Genomic DNA, 20241 nt, shown 5'->3' on the forward strand with positions numbered 1-20241 from the left:
TGTTCATTCGGTGATACCACAGTTCACATTACATTACAAGCCCCATACTATCATGAACTTTATGAACTTCCTAATGGATTGCAAAAATCCACTAAAGTATAAGTTGATGGAAATGACAAAACTTTGCTCAAAAATGAGTTGAAGTTAGGATTTCGGTAAAAGAAGCCAAATCTACATAGGTGACAATAAAATAAAATAGATGCAAAAAGAGTTCATAAACTGTTCAATAATCCAGATCAGTAATTTCCAACTTTATTACCGTGGGACAATGCCTGAAATATGTTTCCAAATCATATGCTACCTCTATATACATTCCTACCTCACAAAAGCCTGATGTAAGAAGTGTTTTGGTGCAGGCTGACATCAATTAACACTCACTACTGTACTTGATGCCACCCTTGGAGAAATACCTTACTAGGTTCCAAGGAACCAAGTAGTAACTAGATAATAGGTTTATATACGGTATGTAAAAGAGAAATTTATATTTGTGCTAAGAAACTGAGAAAACTTTAAAAAAAATCCAACCTAATATGGAAATAAAACTATGCAATATAAAAGGAAGAGAAAACCTTGATACTCAGATAAAACCAAAAAAGAAAATATCAAATTACCTCTCTGAAAAAGGATAGTGGTTACGATCGAATGATGGTCCCAACTGAGAGCAGTTCTTATGATTCAATTTCGCTATTCAAGCCATTGGGTATAAGAGTGTTCATTTCAAAAATCCACCTGTTCTCTTCTCGTGACATTTGGTGAATAAAATTGCCCTTTCTCCAACTCTTTTTAACTATTTTGATTCCAGTGACTATAATATCTTTAATTGAGCCCCCATGATACTTTGCAAAGTGTTGTGATAAAGGATGGCCCATGAATTTATTACTAATATTGCGCAAATGCTCTGCAATTCTGACACTCATTGGGCGTATAGTTTGCCCCATGTATAATTTCCCACAGGGGCATTTCATACCATATATTACCCCCTGGATTATACCCAATGGCTTGAATAGCTAAATAGAATTGTTTGCTTTCAATACATAATACAGGACTCCTACCAGCTGCATGATATATAAGCGCCCATTCTGCTAACCGGACCATCCCTGACAAAGGAATCAGTGTATTCGGAAACTAGTTGGATTTTGGTCCATTGTGCGCTCCATAGCAAGTCACGTGATTCATCACGTGACCGTGACGTCACGCAAGATCCTGCAGCTCCTCTGCACCTTGCCGGCTTTACTATAGATCCCGTGCAAGCATCTACTGCATGTGGCAGCTTGATATTTCCCAGAGGGGCATCTGTTACCAGCCGGAACGGCGCCCCAACTTCTGGACTCTGTTTATGATGCCATACCGTGGTGGACATTGAACTACGTTCAAACAAGAGGACCTACACACCATAGGAACTGCTCTCAGTTGGGACCATCATTCGTACGCTGTTATCCTTTTTCAGAGAGGTAATTTGATATTTTCTTTTTTGGTTTTATCTGAGTATCAAGGTTTTCTCTTCCTTTTATTTTGCATAGTTTTATTTCCATATTAGGTTGGATATTTGTTTTTTCTTAAAGTTTTCTCAGTTTCTTAGCGCAAATATAAATTTCTCTTTTTCAAATCATTTTATACTGGACAAATAGGGTGGTATTGTCCATTTATTTGCTGCAGAGACTCGAGACTGTGTGCTGCGCCCTTAGGCCTCTTTCACACTTCCGTCTTTCAGCTCCCGTCGAGATACGTCAATTTTTGAGAAAAAAAATTTGCAGTATCCTGCATTTTCTCATAGACTTGTATTAGTGACGGATTGTGACGGATGGACACACGTTTCATCCGTTGTGCACTGGATCCTGCGTAAAAAAAACGGTCCGTCGGGCAGAGAAAACGTTCAGAGGAACGTTATTTTTGCACGACGGAAAATCGGTCAGCGACGCATCCTGCGCTGCCCATCACTGGCTACAATGAAAGTCTATGGGCGCAGGATGCGTCGCTGACCGTCACACACAGGAATCCAGCGACATATCACCTTTTTTCCCTCTGAGCATGCCCGGAAGGATTTTCAAGGCAGGGGAAAAATCTGTTCTCTCTCTCTCTCTCGTCCAATTTCTACATCGGAAAACCTCAGCCAACGCAGCCGTCAAAACACTGGATGCGTTCCCTCCGTTGTATCACTATTTTATCAACATCTGTCGGCACGTCCTCCCGACGCATTAGGACGGGACACTGCCGACGGAAGTGTGAAAGAAGCCTTAGTTGCTTATTTACTGTATATTTTATATACGGTATGTCATTGCTAAAACTGTGCAGTAAAACTCATCAGTCTGTTATATGCATTAATTGACACGGAGAGATAATGACCAATAAGAACATATTTCTTCTTTGATACTTTTAAGATGATGTTGGAGCCATACCTTTGAAGCAGTTCCCGAAACATGTTGCAGACCTCCATGCAAGCAGTGGCTTCACAGAAGAGTTTGAGGTACACCTTACAATGATTGAAATTGGCCCTTATGTTTATGATTGCCATAAATATATATACCGTATATATACTGTTAAAGAAATTTACAGTAAGTGGGTGCCATTCTATACTTCATATTAAGCTTCATTCACATGTGTTACACATGTACAACATTCTGTTGGTGTTTTTCACAAATAGAATACATACACATTATTGTATAGGGGGCTGTAAATGGGTCCTTTTTTTTGGTCAAAGACTGATGACCTCCAAAAAAAGCCTTTACATTTCTGATCCAATTAACAAATCAAACTCGCACGTTCATGTGAATTGATGCTGTTGTCATCCTAGTTGTATCCTAGTGCTGTTCATTTTTCACTAACTTTATCTATTTATATATCTATTATTTATCTATATATTATCTTTCTATCTATCTATTTATCTTTCTAATCTAGCTGTCATATATGTCTGTCTTTCTATGTATCTACTTATTTATCTCTGTTTGTAGAGCATCTATCCAATCTGTTCTATCTATGATCCATCTATCTATTATCTATCTATCTATCAGTCTATGTGTAGAGCATCTACTGTATCAGTCTATTCTTATATGTTATCTACCATCCATGCGTAATACCATTTTTATTAACTAATGTTATTGCTTATGACAATAAAGCATATGCTAGACCTTGGATCCAATTATACCACATTTGTTTGTAAATTTTGCCCTGCCCTCCTGTTGGTAATGATTTCTCATCAGCTATATTACCATCCATCTACTGTATCTAGCACTTCACCCCAGTGTTCATGACTGGGAGAAGTATGGTCTGAACAGTGTTTGATTTCTCAATGTCCTCACTCCAACCATTGATTCTGGTACTAATGGGAATTAGTTAGAAATCTCGCTGTTCTACTAGGCAGCCGTGCCCTTTTATTCACCCTATTGACCACCATTGTCATCTTCAGTTTATATAATTTGCAATGCCAGACTACATTACAATACCTCCATGGACATGTTGTGAGCTATATACTTACATGTTCCCTTTTTGGTTTTACCATACTTTGTGTTTAATTTATGTGGGAACGCCATTGTATAAAGATGTATGAACTGTTTGTTCTGCTCTCCACAGAAATTAAACATTATTTGCTCTCATCTATCAGTTGCATTTTGTTTTTATTTCTCATTCCCTATTATGTTCACATTGTAAAATTTATGTCATCTTTCTTTATTCACTTCCTCATTAGACACTGAAAGAGTTTTATCAGGTAAGAATGCTTCGTTGTCATTACCTAGCGTAGCGATGCCTTAGAAGTGTGCTTCTTATCTGATCGCAGCCAGTTTCAGGTCGGTTCTGTTCATGATGTTATTATAGGATCCGTTTACACAGGAGCCATGATGCACATAACAGATCCACTTTGTATTGGACTGCATCGGCTCTTATCATAATGACTCCATATTTTACCAGCAAAAAAAAAGCAATGGAAACCTGATTGAACAGATCCGAATGCCTGGGTGAACTCAGCCTAAGTGTGTAATACTTTTGGACTCATTTTTTTATTTATTGCAGGAGGTTCAGAACTGCACTGTGGATTCAGGCATAACATGTGATAACTCAAACCACCCCGACAACAAGAACAAGAACAGATACATAAATATTGTTGCCTGTAAGTAAGTGGAAGAAATAAGGACTATAGATGTAAAGTATTTGCTTTGATATACAATTTTAAGGATATTTAAATCTCTGAATAAGACATTATTCAGTGTTATGCATTATAGCTATACAAGTTATTTATTGGAAATCTATAGTTCCATTCAATCAAGGCATTTTAGTTGCAATAGTGACTAAAAGTGATATTAATTAACCTAACCATGCACTTTAGATAGCTGTTAGCCAAACAAACATACATGATTAGCCAAGCATATGGTTTTTCTAAGTTGAGTAAACTCCTTGGAACAAAGGATAAGCCATATTTAAAAACTCTAAAAACAACATAGGGTCCTGGGCCACTTAGAAAAATACAGTAAGGGTGTGGGCCGCCTTGTTTCATTTTGGCTGGGGACACATGGAGACTTTGGCCACAGCGAAGACAAAGACCCCCCCACTGCACCCCTGAATACAGATATGCACCACACCATGAATCTATAATTAGCCAATGTGCTATTCAAAATATAAATTAATTATCCACTGTCTCTATCCTCCTAATTTGTTACATGTCTCTGTCCTGTATAATATGCCCCCCTACAATTTATTGCAATTCCATGTGCTCTCTAATTCATTGCAATTACATATCTTGACTCCCAACTACAACCCCAGTGCATCACAAATACATCTTTCCCACCCACACTCCCAATTCATTACAATTACATTTCTTCTCTCCCAAATTCTTTACAATTACAAGTCCTCTCAACCCTATTTATTGCAATTCCATATCTTCTCTCCCCGCACCCCTCAGTTCAATGTAATTTCAAACCCACCCCCCAATTCATTAAAATTACATATCTTATCTTTCACCCCTCAAATCATTACAATTTCATGCCCTCTCTCACAAACACACCCCCAATTTATTTGAATTTCATGTCTTCTCTCAACCACCTCCAATTCACTATAAATTCTTGTCCTCTCTCCCACCACCCAAAATTCATTGCAATTACATATCGTCTTTCCCACCTCAACAATTCATTCAATTCATTTTCATGTCCTCTCTCTCACCCTTCCCCCCCATTCATTGCAATTAAGTGTCCTCTCTCCCACTCTCTCTCCACCTTTATTCTTCTCTTCCCCATGGCATTAAAAAAAGGAACCACTTCACCAGGTGATTCCATGCAGTGCCAGTTCCCATTTCCAATCCTTTCTCGCCAGGTACCTGCTAAATGAAGCAGCCAGTGTGATGATGCCATCGCCTCGGCCTTTCTTGGTGATACACGCTGCTAATGGTAGTGAAAAGGACTGTAATCTGGCCATGGGCCCCTGGAGTCTCGTGTCCAAAATTACCCTCATTGTAATCCTTCTTTGGCTTTGAGACCCCTGATCCAGATAAAAATTATTTTTTTGTACTTTAGGATACCTTAATGTATTTACAAACAATAATGGTTATGACTATGAAAATGATCTAATCTAATCACGACAACTTATTTCTTTGTAATTGTTTTTGTTAAGATGATCATAGCAGAGTTAAACTTTCACAAGTTGGAGAAAAGGATGGAAAGCCAACTGACTACATTAATGCAAATTATGTTGATGTAAGTAAATATTCTGAATATTCAGTCATTCAGACAGTATTTATGTATTTCAAGTGATATCTATTAAAGGGAATTTGTCAGCAGGTTTTTGCTATTTAATCTCAGAGTAGTATAATATAGCCTAAGTCCCCTGATGAAGCCTGTCAAGGCGAAACATGTCGGGGAGGCTATGAACAAATCTTAAATGGATAATTATGAATTATCCTTAGAATACAACCCAAGCCAGTGAATTGCAGTCATTAATCTGGGTAGGAGAATTGTTAGCCATAGGATAGTGATACCCTACATAGGAATCCTAAATAAATCTCAAATAACAATACCACTTTAATGGCTTTAATTTTGTTAGACCATGTTTATTAAATGATTCTAATAAAAGTCACATTTTTACTTTAATGAGAATATCCTTAAATTGGGTCCATTTACCTTTTGGGTAATCTCTTATGAATTTTCATCCCTAAAGACACTTTGTTATTAGTATAATATAGGGCACAAAGAACCTGATTGCAGGAATGTGTCACTTATTAGGCTGTAGTATTATGTTTTATCAGCAGGAAATTAACACTGCCTGGACTACAGCTCATGTGACCAGCAGTCAGGCCAATCTAAACCCCGCCCCCACCACTGATTAGCAGCTTGTTCACATTGCACAGTGTACACAGGATGCTGCCAGTCAGGGGTGTGGATGGGGTTATACACAGAGCAGAAGAATTGTATGAAAACTACAACAAGCCGCCCAGTAAGTGATACATCCCTGGAATCAGGCTTACTTGCCCTAAATTATCCTGTTATCAGATTATATAGACAAAATCCTGCTGAGAGATTCCCTTTAATTTGTTATCTTTACTCTGAAATGTACAAAGTGAGTGTCTGTATTTATATACATAGATACACATTTGGGGAATTCACAAGCCCCTCTACACTAATTTTCTGATGTTGAAAAGTCTAAAAATTTAGCACAAGGGTTATTTGACACAAGTGGTATAGTATGCTTCATTTTGCCTTTTACACCACCCAACAGGTGGACAACGACCATGCTCCAAATTTGCCATAATGTACAAAATACAACTGGCTGTAATTTATGCAAGTGATGAGTAGCAGTCTGTGCAGAGGTAGACAAAATTGTGTATTTCTTAATAATTTTGAGCAAGCTTTTTTCCAGTAATTTTTTAGTATTATTCATGAAGTACAGTTAGTATGAAAGTACCAGTCTTGATAAATTCTCCAGAAGTGTCCAAATGTATGTGCACAGCCCTTAAATTATACTTCAGCCATTCCACCTACCGGTACTTCATATTAATAAATATCCATCCAGTGATCACAGCAGTGCACAGCAAAGTCCCCCAGTACCTGCAGCCTAAGGGTAGGTCCCAAACTAGGGGCCACTCTGTGGTTAAACCCCTACAATGGCTTTTAAATGTAGTGAATATAAAATAAGCTTTTAATTACTGTGCCCATCACCATTTTAGTGTTAAAGGGAACCTGTCACCCCCAAAATCGTAGATGACCTAAGCCCACCAGCATCAGGGCTTATCTATAGCATTCTGTAATGCTGTATATAAGCTCCCAATGTATCCTGAAAGATGAGAAAAAGAGGTTAGATTATACTCACCTGGGAGGGCAGTCTAGTCCGATGGGCGTCGCGGTCCAGTGCGGGGCCTCCCATCTTCATAGGATGACGTCCTCTTCTTGTCTTCACGCTCCGGCTCCGGCGTACTTTGTCTGCCCTGTTGAGGGCAGAGCAAAGTACTGCAGTGCGCAGGCGCTGGGCCTCTCTGACCTTTCCCGGCACCTGCGCACTGCAGTACTTTGCTCTGCCCTCACAGGGCAGACAAAGTACGCTGGAGCCGCAGTGTGAAGACAAGAAGAGGACATAATCGTAAGAAGATGAGGCCCCGGACCGGACCGCAACGCCCATCGGACCGGACCAGCAGCGGGACCGCCCCTGGGTGAGTATAACTTAACCTCTTTTTCTCATCTTTCAGGATACATCGGGGCTTATGTACAGTATTCCAGAATGCTGTAGATAAGCCCCTGATGCTGGTGGGCTTAGCTCATCTTCGATTTTGGGGGTGACAGGTTCCCTTTAAAGTATACGTACTCTTCTTAGACTTTATACGTCAATTTACACATAGTATTAGGACTGGGCTGCGCAGTATCGTGGTCTTTCCCAGCCACTTACCCAAGTGTTTAACTAAGAAAAAGTTGCAGTGTTGCAATACAACTATGTACTGTGGATACCTATTCCTAATCAATTCAGAACACTAAGTAATTTTTATGTATTATAATGAAAGAAATCCATCTGAAAATCTCTCATGTTTACATGCAATTAATGCTAACCTACGAGTCATTTTTCTTAAGGGTTATCACAAGCCAAGAGCCTATATTGCTGCTCAAGGACCTTTGAAATCAACTGCAGAAGATTTCTGGAGAATGTTATGGGAGCATGGTGTGGAAGTTATTGTCATGATTACAAACCTGGTTGAGAAGGGAAGAGTAAGTTTTTACAAATATAAAACACATTTGCAATTAAAAAATGTAATTAAGTTTAGTTAATTTGCTGATTAAAAGCTCGTCAATAAGAACTACCACTATTTTCTTCCTTATAGAGAAATACTGTAGATATAGAGTGCACATGTTAAGCCAAATGGAATGCTAGTCACAGCTTTGCTTAGCTTATTCATTATTACTGCTTTGTTATCACTTTAATTCCAGAAAAAAAATTAGGAGATTAGTACACTGTAAAGACTAAGTTCAACATTTCCCCTTAGAAACCGTACTACTCATGTACATGGACTGTCTCTGGTGTTGCAGCTCACCCATATTGATAGAAATCAAGCTGAGTGAAAGGCTAGACATTAGCTATGTACAGATGTTGCAGCTGTTATTTGGGAACAAAAAGAGACAATCCATTTAAAGAGTGATTTCAGGTATTGCCATGTAACATCTGATGGTAAATTTGTTACACATATAATTCAAACAAATTGCTGCACTGTTGTAGCATAGTGATTCCATGGGTACATGATCTGCGCTGCATCACATCACAAGCAGGAGCCAACTGTATAAACAGCTCTGGCAAAAATTACGAGACCACCACATCACAACCCTGTCAATCTCCAGACCTGAACTCCATTGAAAACCTCTGCAACGTAATCAAGAGGATGATGGATAGTCACAAGCCATCAAACAAAGAAGAACTGCTTACATTTTTGTGCCAGAAGCAGTGTGAAAGACTGGTGGAAAGCATGCCAAGACGCATGAAAGCTGTGATTAAAAATCATGGTTATTCCACAAAATATTGATTTCTGAACTCTTCCTGAGTTAAAACATTAGTATTGTTTTTTCGAAATGATTATGAACTTGTTTTCTTTGCATTATTTGAGGTCTGAAAGCACTGGTTTTTTTTTTAGTTTTCACCATTTCTTCTTTTCAGAAAAAAATACAAAATGTATTACTTGGAAATTCAGAGACATGTTGTCAGATGTTTGTAGGATAGATGAACAATTTACATTTTATATATATGTAAATTCTGTATATATATATATATATATATATATATATATATATATATATATATATATATATATATATATATATATATATATACACTGTACAGTTGTGTTTAAAAGATTACATAATTTTTGCTTTCTTGGCCTTTTTTCAGAGAATGTGAATGATAACACCACTCATGGTTAGTGGTTGGGTGAAGCCATTTATTGTCAAACTAACTGTGTTTTCTCTTTTTCAATCATAATGACAGCTGAAAACATCCAAATTACTCTTATCAAAAGTTCACATACCCTGGTGATTTTGGCCTGAAAATGTGAGGGTGATCCCTTAAAGTGAAATCTATATGATTGCCTGTACCTGACCAAATATAAGCTGAGTGCTAGCTTAGAGGCTAAGAATGTATCAGATACAGAGACAGATACACACCTCCTCTCTCAGCAAAGGCTTACACACAACTGCTTTATTCTTCTGAACAAAGGAAGATACTAGAAACAGGAAATGGGGGAGGTCGCACAACTTCTGAATAGTTAGTGTCACTTTGATTGTTTCATTCCAACTTCATTTCCAACTTCACTTCCATATATGATATTCATCCAGTGTCCAATGCCCAGTGACTTATTCACATTCCAAAAATTCCTTCCAGTGTGCTGCTGATCAGGAAATAGACTCCATCTTGCTACACCATATCTGAACTGACTTATATAAGGTTTAATAATTGACTTCATTAGCCATTTTCTCCTTCACAATAACATGCACAGTAGTGGACACAAACGGGTTTAAATGGCTACTAAAGGTAACATCCTCACCTGTTACTTGTTTGCTTGTAATCAGTGTCTGCATGAAAGCTGAGTGAGTTTCTGTGATCCAGACAGACTCTTGCATCTTTCATCCAGTCTCTGACATTTCTGGATTGTGAGTCATGGGGAAGGCAAAAGAATTATCAATGGATCTACGGGAAAAGGTAGTTGAACTGTATAAAACAGGAAAGGGATACAAAAAGGTATCCAAGGAATTGATAGTGCCAGTCAGCAGCATTCGAACTGTGATTAACAAATGGAAAATCAGGGGCTCTGTGAAAACAAAACCACGGTCAGGTAGATGAAAAAAATTTAATCCACAACTGCCAGGAAATTTTTCGGGATGCAAAGAAAAACCCACATCAGCTGAAATACAGGAATCTCTGAAAACTAGCAGTTTGGCTGTTTCAAGATGCACAATAAGGAGGCATTTAAAGAAAAATGGGGTGCTTGGTCGAGTCGCCAGAAGAAAGCCATTACTGCGCAAATGCCACAAAGTATCTCGCCCACAATACGCAAAGCAGCACAAAGACAAGTCTCAAAACTTCGGGAATAAGGTAATTTGGAGTGATGATATCAAAATTGAACTTTTTGGCCACAACCATAAGCGTTACATTTGGAAAGAGGTCAACAAGGCCTATGATGAAAAAAACACCATTCAAACTCTAAAGCACGGAGGTGGATTGCTGATGTTTTGGGGATGTATGAGCTACAATGGCACAGGAAACTTGGCCAAAGCAGAAGGAAAGATAAATGCAGCACATTATCAGCAAATACTGGAGGCAAATTTGCACTCATCTGCCCAGAAGCTGCCTATGGGACGTACTTGGACGTTCCAACATGGCAACAATCCAAAACACAAGGCCAAGTCGACCTGTGATTGACTACAGCATAACAACCTGAAGGTTCTGGAGTGGCCATCTCAGTCTCCTGAACTCAATATCATTGAGCCACTCTAGGGAGATCTCAAGTGCGCAGTTCATGCTAGACAGCCCAGGAATTTACTGGGACTGGAGGCTTTTTGCTAAGATGAGTGGGCAACTTTACCATCTAAGAAAATAAAGAACCTCATCCACAACTACCACAAAAGACTTCAAGCTGTCATTGATGTTAGAAGCGGCAATACACGGTATTGAGAAATGGGGTGTTAGGCACTGGGATTCTCCCGCTGCACAGGGTAGATCCCGAGACTTGCCTGCATCTGCGGTCTTCCATCCAGCTTTGGCCGCTGCGGGTGATGCTGAGCTTAGACGTTGGTCCCAGCGTCTTGTTCAGGCTCGTGCTATTCGTCCTGTTACTGCTGGCTCTTCCGCAAAGCCTAAGTTAAGCAGCAGTAGGTAGCGATGAGCAAACGCTCTGGAGACTAAGTCTAGAAATCACCCTACTGAGCATGCTCATGATGTGGCGATGTCTCATTGGTGGTGTCGGTCATCAGCTGCTCTGGTGATGTGGCCGCTCTGGATTGGCCAGCGTGCATGGTCCTGTCTGACTGGACATGAACTGATCATATAAAAGGGTCTCAGAGGTGCACGCGGGTGCGCTAGTGTCAACCATTTAACATGTGTGTATGAGTTATTTTAACAGTATGGTCTATGTCAGCACGTGCTCAGGGTCGGCGGTAAGCCATTAGAATTCCGGCACCTCCGGAGAGGAATTGGTTGTTTTGGCTGGCTGTGTGACCACTGTTTGCTATTTACCCTGTGTGCGGGTTTCAATCTCTTGTGAGGTTAACATGAATCATGTGCCATACCTGCTCTGCTAATAGTACGTTATTTATTTTGGATTAGTTACCCAGCTCTTTATATTTTAATAGTGATATGGCAGGTTTTCTCACCACGGGTATCGACACCAATCAGTGGTTTTCAGAGGCTAAAGATGTTTTTTCTGATAGAACCTATACTCAAAAGAAATATGTCCCCTCGTTCAATGCAGCTTTTAAAGAGCTGACTAAGACATATAAAGATCAAATAGCGTCCTGGTGGGAAGTACAGAGCTTGGACAACTACATTAAATCGGGAATTGTTCCTCGACATCAAAGACTAACACTAGCACCAGGGTATCGCTATAAGAATCCAGGTTTACTAGCAAAGTGAGAAAAAGAAGCCACAGAAAGCTAGATAAGGTTAATGAGATTACTATTAGAGGAAGAAAAACAGAACTTGACTAGCCTAAACGATTCTTTAAAGGAACAAATAGAAGTCACCAAAAAATTCTCCTCTGAACCAGATTTCTCCAAAAAGAAAATACAACTACAAAATTCCTTAGAGAGATTTCAATATCATTTATAAGAAAAAAAACACAAGTTCTTTATAAGGGATCTTCAAGAATTCAAGGAAAATAAAGCATATTCTTTTTCCACAACCAGATTCACTCGAAGAACTGAGACGGACATTTCTTCCTCAGAGGCTGAGGTCTCAGATAGTGACACCAGACCAAGCGGACAGAGAAGTAGGGGAAGGGGAAGAGGAAGGGGTAACAGCTGGGGGAGGCAGTAACAAAAGGTCCCCTCCAAGGAATAGTTTTTAAGAGCTATGCTACCGCCTCAGAAACCGCACCAATCCTCCAACATAAACACACAGGTCATTAATCTATCATCTAGACCCCTAAATACAGAAGAGATACGTCTATTGAGTAATGGTCTTTTGTTCGTTTCTACTTCAGATATGGATATCTTTGAAGTAATTAAGGATCTTAACCTATTTGTGAGACGTTTGAAATGGAAGAAATTCTTCCTGAAAGAGGATAAGAGACAATGTGTAGAACTTGGCATTTCAGATGATTTGCTTCAAGACGTTTCAGTTATTGTTCCATCTGGGTGATCCCATTCTGAATCTAGATGGCACTGGCCCTTTTACAGATTTACGAAATAAGAGTTCTAAAATGCCCCCGCCAATGGGCGATCTAGGCGCCATTGACATCTTCCTTAACCTGGTTACTGAGGACATCATGAAATTGCCTGAAATGCAGAAAAGAGGGCATTATAACCTGTCCAGGAGTGAAATGGCATGTCTATGTAATCTGGAAAAAGATCACAGCATTACAATAAAACCCTCTGATAAAGGGGGAAATGTGGTCATCATGGACACTACTGATTATCGGTCCATGTGCCTCTCACTACTGAACAGGAAAGACGAATATAGGGTTTGGAGTCGTAATCCAATGGGACTTTTGTGGAAATGTGTGCTAAAAATGATCATTGAGGGAGGCCTTGCGGACGGGGTGGTAGGGAAGGAGGAGAGAGATTTTCTTTTACCAAAAAATCCAGTCACCCCCACTTTTTACTGCCTCCCCAAAATATATAAGGGAATGACTCCCCTCAAAGGAAAGTTAAGTAAATAAGGCAGCACACTGCAGCGCTGAAACATGCAAACTTGAAACACGAAATTTGAACTGCATTACTGCACTAGAAATATGAAAAATGAGAGCGTTTAGTGCATAAAAATGGCCAATTTTATGTGTACCTGGTAGCCCCTTTACGGCATCTCTCTTATACCAGGTATACCAGGTCCTACACTTGCCTTACCTCGCTGAGAATAAACGTCTCCATCTGAATGGGTACATGTGAAACCTCTTCCTAGACTAAAATTCTCTCTCTCTGTGGAGGGGTATTGGACCTGCTGTAATTAAAACACCTGTGGCTAGGAGGCGGAGTGCACGATCAGAAGGCTAAAGAATACATTTCAAAAACCTGACCGGCACATCCAAACATAGACTAAGTGTGAACAGGTGCTGAACCTAGAGTCGCCAACTCGTATATAGTTAAGTAAATAAGGCAGCACACTGCAGCGCTGAAACATGCAAACTTGAAACACGAAATTTGAACTGCATTACTGCACTAGAAATATGAAAAATGAGAGCGTTTAGCGCATAATAATGGCCAATTTTATGTGTACCTGGTAGCCCCTTTACGGCATCTCTCTTATACCAGGTCCTACACTTGCCTTACCTCGCTGAGAATAAACGTCTCCATCTGAATGGGTACATGTGAAACCTCTTCCTAGACTAAAATTCTCTCTCTCTGTGGAGGGGTATTGGACCTGCTGTAATTAAAACACCTGTGGCTAGGAGGCGGAGTGCACGATCAGAAGGCTAAAGAATACATTTCAAAAACCTGACCGGCACATCCAAACATAGACTAAGTGTGAACAGGTGCTGAACCTAGAGTCGCCAACTCGTATATAGTTAAGTAAATAAGGCAGCACACTGCAGCGCTGAAACATGCAAACTTGGAACACGAAATTTGAACTGCATTACTGCACTAGAAATATGAAAAATGAGAGCGTTTAGCGCATAAAAATGGCCAATTTTATGTGTACCTGGTAGCCCCTTTACGGCATCTCTCTTATACCAGGTCCTACACTTGCCTTACCTCGCTGAGAATAAACGTCTCCATCTGAATGGGTACATGTGAAACCTCTTCCTAGTCTAAAATTCTCTCTCTCTGTGGAGGGGTATTGGACCTGCTGTAATTAAAACACCTGTGGCTAGGAGGCGGAGTGCACGATCAGAAGGCTAAAGAATACATTTCAAAAACCTGACCGGCACATCCAAACATAGACTAAGTGTGAACAGGTGCTGAACCTAGAGTCGCCAACTCGTATATAGTTAAGTAAACAAGGCAGCACACTGCAGCGCTGAAACATGCAAACTTGGAACACGAAATTTGAACTGCATTACTGCACTAGAAATATGAAAAATGAGAGCGTTTAGTGCATAAAAATGGCCAATTTTATGTGTACCTGGTAGCCCCTTTACGGCATCTCTCTTATACCAGGTATACCAGGTCCTACACTTGCCTTACCTCGCTGAGAATAAACGTCTCCATCTGAATGGGTACATGTGAAACCTCTTCCTAGACTAAAATTCTCTCTCTCTGTGGAGGGGTATTGGACCTGCTGTAATTAAAACACCTGTGGCTAGGAGGCGGAGTGCACGATCAGAAGGCTAAAGAATACATTTCAAAAACCTGACCGGCACATCCAAACATAGACTAAGTGTGAACAGGTGCTGAACCTAGAGTCGCCAACTCGTATATAGTTAAGTAAATAAGGCAGCACACTGCAGCGCTGAAACATGCAAACTTGGAACACGAAATTTGAACTGCATTACTGCACTAGAAATATGAAAAATGAGAGCGTTTAGCGCATAAAAATGGCCAATTTTATGTGTACCTGGTAGCCCCTTTACGGCATCTCTCTTATACCAGGTCCTACACTTGCCTTACCTCGCTGAGAATAAACGTCTCCATCTGAATGGGTACATGTGAAACCTCTTCCTAGACTAAAATTCTCTCTCTCTGTGGAGGGGTATTGGACCTGCTGTAATTAAAACACCTGTGGCTAGGAGGCGGAGTGCACGATCAGAAGGCTAAAGAATACATTTCAAAAACCTGACCGGCACATCCAAACATAGACTAAGTGTGAACAGGTGCTGAACCTAGAGTCGCCAACTCGTATATAGTTAAGTAAATAAGGCTGCACACTGCAGCGCTGAAACATGCAAACTTGGAACACGAAATTTGAACTGCATTACTGCACTAGAAATATGAAAAATGAGAGCGTTTAGCGCATAAAAATGGCCAATTTTATGTGTACCTGGTAGCCCCTTTACGGCATCTCTCTTATACCAGGTCCTACACTTGCCTTACCTCGCTGAGAATAAACGTCTCCATCTGAATGGGTACATGTGAAACCTCTTCCTAGTCTAAAATTCTCTCTCTCTGTGGAGGGGTATTGGACCTGCTGTAATTAAAACACCTGTGGCTAGGAGGCGGAGTACACGATCAGAAGGCTAAAGAATACATTTCAAAAACCTGACCGGCACATCCAAACATAGACTAAGTGTGAACAGGTGCTGAACCTAGAGTCGCCAACTCGTATATAGTTAAGTAAATAAGGCAGCACACTGCAGCGCTGAAACATGCAAACTTGAAACACGAAATTTGAACTGCATTACTGCACTAGAAATATGAAAAATGAGAGCGTTTAGCGCATAAAAATGGCCAATTTTATGTGTACCTGGTATAAGTGTAGGACCTGGTATAAGAGAGATGCCGTAAAGGGGCTACCAGGTACACATAAAATTGGCCATTTTTATGCGCTAAACGCTCTCATTTTTCATATTTCTAGTGCAGTAATGCAGTTCAAATTTCGTGTTTCAAGTTTGCATGTTTCAGTGCTGCAGTGTGCTGCCTTATTTACTTAACTATATACGAGTTGGCAACTCTAGGTTCAGCACCTGTTCACACTTAGTCTATGTTTGGATGTGCCGGTCAGGTTTTTGAAATGTATTCTTTAGCCTTCTGATCGTGCACTCCGCCTCCTAGCCACAGGTGTTTTAATTACAGCAGGTCCAATACCCCTCCACAGAGAGAGAGAATTTTAGTCTAGGAAGAGGTTTCACATGTACCCATTCAGATGGAGACGTTTATTCTCAGCGAGGTAAGGCAAGTGTAGGACCTGGTATAAGAGAGATGCCGTAGAGGGGCTACCAGGTACACATAAAATTGGCCATTTTTATGCACTAAACGCTCTCATTTTTCATATCTCTAGTGCAGTAATGCAGTTCAAATTTCGTGTTTCAAGTTTGCTTGTTTCAGCGCTGCAGTGTGCTGCCTTATTTACTTAACTATATACGAGTTGGCGACTCTAGGTTCAGCACCTGTTCACACTTAGTCTATGTTTGGATGTGCCGGTCAGGTTTTTGAAATGTATTCTTTAGCCTTCTGATCGTGCACTCCGCCGCCTAGCCACAGGTGTTTTAATTACAGCAGGTCCAATACCCCTCCACAGAGAGAGAGAATTTTAGTCTAGGAAGAGGTTTCACATGTACCCATTCAGATGGAGACGTTTATTCTCAGCGAGGTAAGGCAAGTGTAGGACCTGGTATAAGAGAGATGCCATAAAGGGGCTACCAGGTACACATAAAATTGGCCATTTTTATGCGCTAAACGCTCTCATTTTTCATATTTCTAGTGCAGTAATGCAGTTCAAATTTCGTGTTTCAAGTTTGCATGTTTCAGCGCTGCAGTGTGCTGCCTTATTTACTTAACTATATACGAGTTGGCGACTCTAGGTTCAGCACCTGTTCACACTTAGTCTATGTTTGGATGTGCCAGTCAGGTTTTTGAAATGAATCCCCTCAAAGGAAGACTCATAGTCTCAGGCAACATAAGTCTCACAGAGAGACTGGGTATATATGTGGATAAAATACTCAAACCCTTTGTGAATGCCTTAAATTCTTATGTACGGGACACCACCAACCTCTTGGGCAAACTAGATGGTGTTTATCTGGAACAGGACATGATACTAGCCAGTATAGATGTGGAGGCGTTATACTCTTCCATTCCACATGACAAGGGTCTGATTGCTGTGAGCCATTGCCTCAGTACCAGGGGCAGGCAATATGATAGACATAATAAATTTGTGTTGGAAGCCTTGGAATTTTGTCTCACCAAGAACGTGTTTCTATTTGATCAGAAGTACTTCCACCAGCTCAGGGGCACCGCAATGGGCAGCCCTTGTGCGCCTTCATATGCAGACTTGCTCCTGGGCTGGTGGGAGGAAACAATCATTTTTGGGGACTCTGCCACTGGTCCGGATGAAAGGATAGTACTGTGGTTACAGTACATTGATGATGTGCTGGTAATTTGGAGAGGGAGCATTGATGATTTCGGCAATTTTGTAGATGGGTTGAATGTGAATAACATAGGCCTTCATTTTACATATGAGGTCAGCCCAACAAATTTGGCGTTTTTGGATATATGCATAGAAAGGGATAGAAGTGGGGCAATATCTACCAAGACCCATTGGAAAGAGACCGGCCCCATTGAAAAGAGGTATTCCCAAGGGCTAGTACTTGAGAATTTGGAGGAATTGTTCAAATCAGAGCTCCTTCCAGGAGCAAGCAAATGATCTTCGTGGCAGGTTTCTGGAAAGAGGTTACCCTGAGGGAATATTAAAAAAGGCCTACAAAGAAACTGTAAGGAGAGAAATAAAGGATTTGCTAACACCAAAACTGAAGCCAGAGGGTGACATAACTGTTCAGTTCATTACTAGGTACTGTAATGGTGCAAATGACATCAGAGATATCTTTCAAAAACATTTTTCAGTCCTTCTGATGGACAGGGACATTAAAGGACATATTTCCCCTTCCCCACAGATTACTTACAGTAAAGGGAGATCCTTGGAGGATAGGTTGGTTCACAGCAATTATGACCCAAAGGGCATTTCTTGCCTGAATACAGATCACATCAAAGGCTGTTTCAAATATGGGAACTGTAAAGCCTGTGCCTCCATTGTGACCACGAAGAAATTCTCAAGCAATGTGACAGGTACTACCTATTTCATCCGACAGTTTATCAACTGTCGCACAAAGGGCGTTATTTATAAGGCCAATTGTGAGTGTGGTTTGGAGTATGTGGGGAAAACCAAGAGGGAATTTCGTAAAAGGGTGGGCGAGCACCTTCGAGATATTGTGAATGAGAGAGAAACCCCAGTGGCAACCCACATGAACCCTTTCCATCAGGGTAATCTTAAAAAAAATCACTTTTGTGGGGATAGACATAATTCTGCCACCTGCGAGAGGAGGTGACTGGGACAAACTAATACTCCAAAAGGAAAGCAGATGGGTATTTAATCTGAAAACGGTCCAACCACGGGGACTAAATTTAATTTAATTTTTATTTAAGAAGCCCCCTACTCTGCACTCATTACCTGTAATAATTGCACCTGTTTGAACTCGTTACCTGTATAAAAGACACCTGTCCACTCATTCAATAAATCATACACCAACTCTCCACCATGGCCAAGACCAAAGAGCTGTCTAAGGACACCAGGGACAAAATGCTAGACTTGCACAAGGCTGGAATGGGCTACAGAACAATAGGCAAGCAGCTTAGTGAGAAGGTAACAACTGTTGGCGCAATAATTAGAAAATGGAAGAAACACAAGATAACAGTCAATCTTTATCGGTCTGGGGCTCCATGCAAGATCTCACCTCATGGGGTAAGGATGATTTTGAGAAAGGTCAGGAATCAGCCCAGAACTACTTGGAAGAACCTGGTCAATAACTTGAAGAGGGCTGGGACCACAGTCTCAAACATTACCGTTAGTAACACACTATGCTGTCATTGATTAAAATCCTGCAGTGCATTCAAGGTTCCCCTGCTGACGCCAGCACATGTCCAGGCCCATTTGAAGTTCACCAGTAACCCTCTGGATGATCCAGAGGAGACATGGGAGAAGGTCATGTGGTCAGATGAGACCAAAGTATAACTTTTTGGTATCAACCCCACTCGCTGTGTTTGAAGGAAGAAGAAGGATGAGTACAACCCCAAGAACACTGTCCTAACCGTGAAGCTTGGTGGGGGAAACATCACACTTTGTGGGTGCTTTTCTGCAAAGGGGACAGGACGATGGCACCGTATTGAAGGGAGCATGGATAGTGTCATGTATCACGAGATTTTGGCCATCAACCTCCTTCAATAAGAGCATTGAAGACGGGTTGTGGCTGAGTCTTCCAGCATGACAATGACCCAAACCACACAGCAAGGGCAACTAAGGAGTGTCTCTGTAAGAAGCATTTCTAGGTCCAGGAGTGGCCTATCCAGTCGCCAGACCTGAACCCAATAGAAAATCATTGGAGGGAGCTGAAAGTCAGTTTCCCAGTGACAGCTCCGAAACCTGAAAGATCTAGAGAAGATCTGCATTGAAAAGTGGGGCAAAATCCCTGCTACAGTATGTGCAAGAACTACAGGAAACGTCTGACCTCTGTAATTGCAAACAAAGGTTTCTGTACCAAATATTAAGTTCTGTTTTTCTATTTTATCAAATACTTATTTCATGCAACAAAATACCAATTAGTTATGTAAAAATGATACAATACCATTTTCTGGATTTTAATTTAAGATTGTTTCTCGCAGTTGAAGTGTACCTACGAAAAAAATTACAAACCTCTCTGTAGATGGGAAATCTGCAAAACCAGCAGATTATCAAATACTTTCCCCACTGTGTGTATGTATATATACATATAATAAGAAAAAAAGAGATTTAGAGCAGCACAAAGAAAAAGTCCAGGTGCAGAGCCCCCCGGGCAAATACCAAACCTCAATTATAAAAAAGAAAAATTGGAGGCAGGACACCGTTTGTAGTAAAAAAGAGCTATTTAATCAGCCCAGAAAGGGACGTTTCGGTCCCAACAGGAACCTTTCTACAAACGGTGTGCTGCCTCCAATTTTTCTATATATATATATATATATA

General features: G+C 40.5%; 1 protein-coding gene across 8 annotated transcripts in view; it reads left to right on the forward strand.

The window, feature by feature from the left end:
• Positions 1–20241, forward strand: part of PTPRZ1 (protein tyrosine phosphatase receptor type Z1) — a 333611-nt gene that overhangs the window by 250142 nt on the left and 63228 nt on the right. For 4 of the 8 annotated variants that reach the window (XM_069764885.1, XM_069764880.1, XM_069764879.1 and 1 more), the window contains 5 exons: positions 2379–2464; positions 3683–3703; positions 4006–4102; positions 5596–5678; positions 8037–8171. In XM_069764885.1, coding sequence (XP_069620986.1) covers positions 2379–2464; positions 3683–3703; positions 4006–4102; positions 5596–5678; positions 8037–8171 — 422 coding nt within the window. The remainder of the gene's footprint in view (positions 1–2378; positions 2465–3682; positions 3704–4005; positions 4103–5595; positions 5679–8036; positions 8172–20241) is intronic. The other 4 variants (XM_069764882.1, XM_069764881.1, XM_069764884.1 and 1 more) reach the window with 1 other exon arrangement.

Source organism: Ranitomeya imitator, chromosome 4 (genome assembly GCF_032444005.1).
Source record: "Ranitomeya imitator isolate aRanImi1 chromosome 4, aRanImi1.pri, whole genome shotgun sequence".
Lineage (NCBI taxonomy): Eukaryota > Metazoa > Chordata > Amphibia > Anura > Dendrobatidae > Ranitomeya > Ranitomeya imitator.